The 4,761-nt window shown below is 39.0% G+C and overlaps 1 protein-coding gene across 1 annotated transcript in view; it reads right to left on the bottom strand.

Moving 5' to 3' along the window:
• The window catches only part of rint1 (RAD50 interactor 1), a 77,753-nt gene extending 74,255 nt beyond the window's left edge, over positions 1–3,498 (bottom strand). The window contains 1 exon segment of the mRNA XM_027289135.1: positions 3,013–3,498. Coding sequence (XP_027144936.1) covers positions 3,013–3,243 — 231 coding nt within the window. The 5' untranslated portion in view covers positions 3,244–3,498.
• Positions 3,499–4,761: the final 1,263 nt, after the last annotated feature.

Raw genomic sequence — 4,761 nt, 5'->3', positions numbered from 1 at the left:
TTTTTCTCCCTGCTGCATATGCGAGGGCCCGACCATCGCTGCTTGCAGCTTTAATTTCACTGATTTTTCTCCCTGCTCCTCACTCAGAAATTTGACTAAAAACCTGCTCAACTTTGAGCCTTGATAGTTTAAAAACGGTAAAAGCTGTCGATGAGTGTCGTGAATCCCTGAAGATAAGGGAACCATACCTGCGTTTTAAAGTTCAAACGAAGTCTCTCGGTGAAAGCATGCCAGAGCAGTTCATTGTTGAAAATGTCTGTTGAAGTGTATTTTTTTTCGGGCCTCCCCATTCATTCCCTATGAGAAATTTTTCGCAGTTTTTCCAGAATAAATTCGCGAAAAACACGCGAATCTCTTAGAAAAGTAATAGCACTCGATTCGGGATCAAGACGCACGTTTTGATATATAATTTGTTGGGGTCCTCTCACCGCTGCGGGCCGCATTAATGTTCGAAAAAGGGCGGAAAATGAATAATGCCATGAAACACGCAGAAGAACAATAGTTGACGAGTGTCGTAGGCACTCGTCACTAATTAGTTTCTAAGCCCAGGCTAAAGCAGAGGCTATGCATGCTCAACTGGCTGATGCAGAAAGAGAGGCCAGCCTCATGAAGCAGGAAAGCCGATCCTCAGGTAAAGTTTCATACTTTACAAATCTACACAGCTGTTGCTGCTGCTACAGCTGATGAAGAAACTGATGAATCTAATAAGAGTGAACATAGTCTAAGCTTACTAGAATTACCTATCAGTTCAGCATTCAGAGGAACACAAATACCATTCAAGGTTGATCCTCTAGGCTGCCACAAGATAGCGCTTGAGCAACACTGGCCGTTCACCACTTACCTTTGTACCATTTCAAGCTATTCATTGGACTTGAACTGCTTAAATTTCAATAAAAGTGCCACAGATTCATGGGGACTTCTGCAACAGAGTTAGGAAGAACTTTCTGAAGAATATTTGATTTCCATTGTAGAAAGAATGCCATGAGTGTTTTTAGCTGTTATATCTGCCAAAGGTGCCTATTTTGAGTCAGAAGTTTAGAATACATTTTGGTTTATAAATTGATTCCATGATTTCTTCAACCTCTTATCTCTTCTATACTTTCATTTCAGAGTACAATGAGACATTAAACAGCATGAATTGCATTAAAACCTGGAAAGATCTGGGTGTTCTAAAACTTTGACTAGTATAGTATTTATTAGTATTTATGTATATAAATATATAACATATAAACAAATATGAATACGTACACTCGAAGTTAGCTTTAATAAAGTAATAGATCTGAATTTCAGCTTTCTTTGATAAATATTCTGTACTTAATGTTACTGTTAGAACACCTCATTAATACCGATGTGTACTAGTTTCTGTGCAGCATGTCGGCGATCAAAGATTATTAAATTTGATTCTTAGAAATAACTACTATAGGGGTTGTGGCCTCAGGGCTGCAGAGTGTCACGTGGAAAGTAATGTCGATCAAGATGACAGACTGAGACTCCTCAGTGTAGCAAGAATACAGCTGCCAGTAGTTAGAGCTAACCAAGCTTATCAGCTATGACACGGTGATGGACGGTCTGCTGGAATTTTGACACTCAATTTCAACTGACATTAGTGCCAGCTCTAAGTAGCAGGGCATGGTGTTTTTACAAGGAGATGGGGAGAGTGAGTTAAATATCTTTATCAAGTTTAGTGGAGATTTCTCTTAAACTAGAAACACTTTTGGTTATGATCATTTGCATGGAAAACTTTTGTTTTGTTTGATTTCATAATTAGGGATGTAACTATGCATCATGACACGATTAAAAATCAGTACAAATGTGTGTTGACTCGCATCGGTTGACAGAAAAAATGAATCGCGATTCTTGGCGAATGCGAGCGAATTAGGATAGGATATGTTCTTTTTCGTCTTTTTTTTCTTATAAATAGGTTACGTTATCTTAAAAAAAGTCACTGGTTGGTGAATCATTTGTTCAACGTCAGGCGCCAAGCCACGTGACTCACGTCACTACGTAGGTATGGAGCACAGAGCGAGGGAAGACATGGCGACGGTAGAAAATAGCTTTGGAATAGAGGACGCACCAAGCAGTTTTAAATCACCTGTGTGGCGACATTTAGGATTCCCTATATACACAAATACAACCGTGAGAAACGGACAGACAAAACCAAAACAGCATGTAAACATTGCAAGAGACTGCTAACATATAGCGGTAACATGAGCAACATGCAGCAACGTATTAGCTGCCACCACAGTGAGAAGCAAAGTACGCCACCTCGAGAGCGAAAACTGCACATCGCACCAGTTAACACTAGTTTACTGTGAGATTGTTTCTAAAGAAAGGAGATATTTGTCATGTATTTCGTTGTTTAAGATTTAAGTTGCACTTTTTATAAGAACACAAACTGTTTTTTTTCCTACAAATAAAAAGATAATTTTATTTGGTCATAATTTGTCTGTAGCTCATTTTGATTTTTTAAAAAAATCGTGAAAAAATCATATCGTGAACAAAAAATCGTGACTCGAATCGAGTCGTGAGGTGAGTGTATCGTTACATCCCTATTCATAATGGAGGCTAATAAGTTTGAACTTTAACTGGCTGTGCTAGCATAATTGTCGATTCGCTAGTTTTTCCATCATGAGTAATATAATCATAACCAATGCACCTCGAAGATATGTCTATATGTTGAAAAGTGGTAATGCACTCTGAAACTGGAGGGCGCTATGTCACAAAAATACCACTATCTACTAAATGTTGCTACGTGTGTTTTTCCTTCTATGAATGTTTGTTGTTCCATCAGCCTATTGGAACGAAATCATAAACGTTTCGGGTTTTAGCTATCCACTCGCCATACTGCGACATCGACACGGGTCTATGCTTATGCACTCTGCATCCCCTTGAAAGCCAACTGAGATGACTTATGTAACATGCAGTGTGATAAATAAGACGATCTGCCACATTTATATGCTCCTTTTTAGTTTTTTTGTTCCGTACGAAAACATGTTGAAGCTGCTGATTCACCTGTCTCTCCAGTACGTTGTTTTCCTCTGTCAGCTTCTCCAGCAGGTCGCCAACATTCCTCAAGGACTTTAGGTCGTTCCCTACCTCTTTCTCGAGAAAATCCACTATATAATGCTGTAGTTTCTCCGAATCTGCTGGGAAGTATTCGCTGCCGCTTGTTATGTACGCGGAGTTTAAGAAAATCGCTGTCCGTTTGTCCATGGTTTTCTCAGGCGATGAGGGCGCCGCCATCTTTCCTCTTCGATGCTGTCAACAAAGTTGCTAGGACTGGAGAGAGGCGCTCGTTTATGGTCTCTCTGTGACACGCGGGCGGTTATGTTGTCGTCAGGCAGGGTTATGCGGCACTATACCCCCAATTTACGAGTTACCCATCGACAGTGTGTGACCGAAAATAAAGAGAAGTTGATACTTGTGTCAAGCTTACTCTGTCTATTGAAACGTGTTTTACAGCCTTGTTCCACCAACACTCTACGGAGCACACTGAGAAAAAAAACAAGGACACCTAGTTTACGTCACACTGGAGTCTCACGTCCATAGATGACACGTCAACAAATGTATCCTTTTTTTTTCATCTAAGTCCAACATTCGGTTTACAGATGTTTTGTTTTTGTGTATACAAAATACTTACAGTAATACAAATACAAAAATACTACCAATATATATTAATAATAGAACAATAATTCCAAAATGTCCATATTTATAATGTTTATATCTTTTAGATTTGCCGTATTTTTCTTAGATATCTTTTACCTTATATATATTTTTTTATATTTTATATTTCACATTTGGGGGATATGAGGGAAACACTGTTTCAATTCTCTGTATGTCCTTTACATACGGCAGCATTGACAATAAAGTTGAAAAAACTGAATGGTAAAATTAAATATATAAGCACTCATAATAGTAACGCAAAAAACATAAAAACCACATTTCACGTAAGTGCTTCATATACTGACTATGTTGTCATAAATGCTGTTTATGCAGGAGGGCCACCACCACAAACCACCATGCCAATCCTATGTAGACAACCTATTCAAAGCTTTAAAGAACAATATGTATGATATTTAGGACATTAAGTCATAAGATGATCATGCTTTGTCATCAGAGATTAAGGAAACATACATACATACATACATACATACATTATCTGTAATCACTTATCCTCACTAGGGTTGCAGGAGGAGGCTGGGGTCCATCCCAGCTGACTTAGGGCAATAGGCAGGGTACACCCTGGACAAGTCACCAGCTCATCACAGGGCACATAGAGACAAACAACCATTCACACTCACATTCACACCTACGGACAGTATAGAGTCACTAGTTAACCTGTTACGGTTCATGTCTTTGGACTGTGGGGGAAAGCCGGAGTACCTGGAGAGAACCCACACAGACACGGGAGAACATGCAAACTCCACACAGAAAGGCTTCTTAACAAAAACACTACAGCCAGTATGTTTGTATATTTCCTTTGGCATTTTGCATTTCACTTCAGAAGGTGTAAAACCTGATATACATTTAGACTGTTTTTCTCCCATCGACCTTCATCAAATAACAACCAGGCTACTCAAGGATGCTTTATCTCTAGTTAGCCCTTCTTTATTGGACATGATTGATCTGTCTTTATTATCAGGATAGGTACCACAGTCCTTTAAAGTAGCTGTAATTAAACCTCTTCTTAAAAAGCCCACTTTAATCCAGAGGTTTTAGCCAATTACAGACCGATATCAAACCTTCCCTTTCTCTCTAAGA

This window comes from Larimichthys crocea, chromosome XVI (genome assembly GCF_000972845.2).
Source record: "Larimichthys crocea isolate SSNF chromosome XVI, L_crocea_2.0, whole genome shotgun sequence".
Classification (NCBI taxonomy): domain Eukaryota; kingdom Metazoa; phylum Chordata; class Actinopteri; family Sciaenidae; genus Larimichthys; species Larimichthys crocea.
Note: the sequence above shows the minus strand (reverse complement) of the source record. Positions and strands in the feature narration are given on the sequence as shown.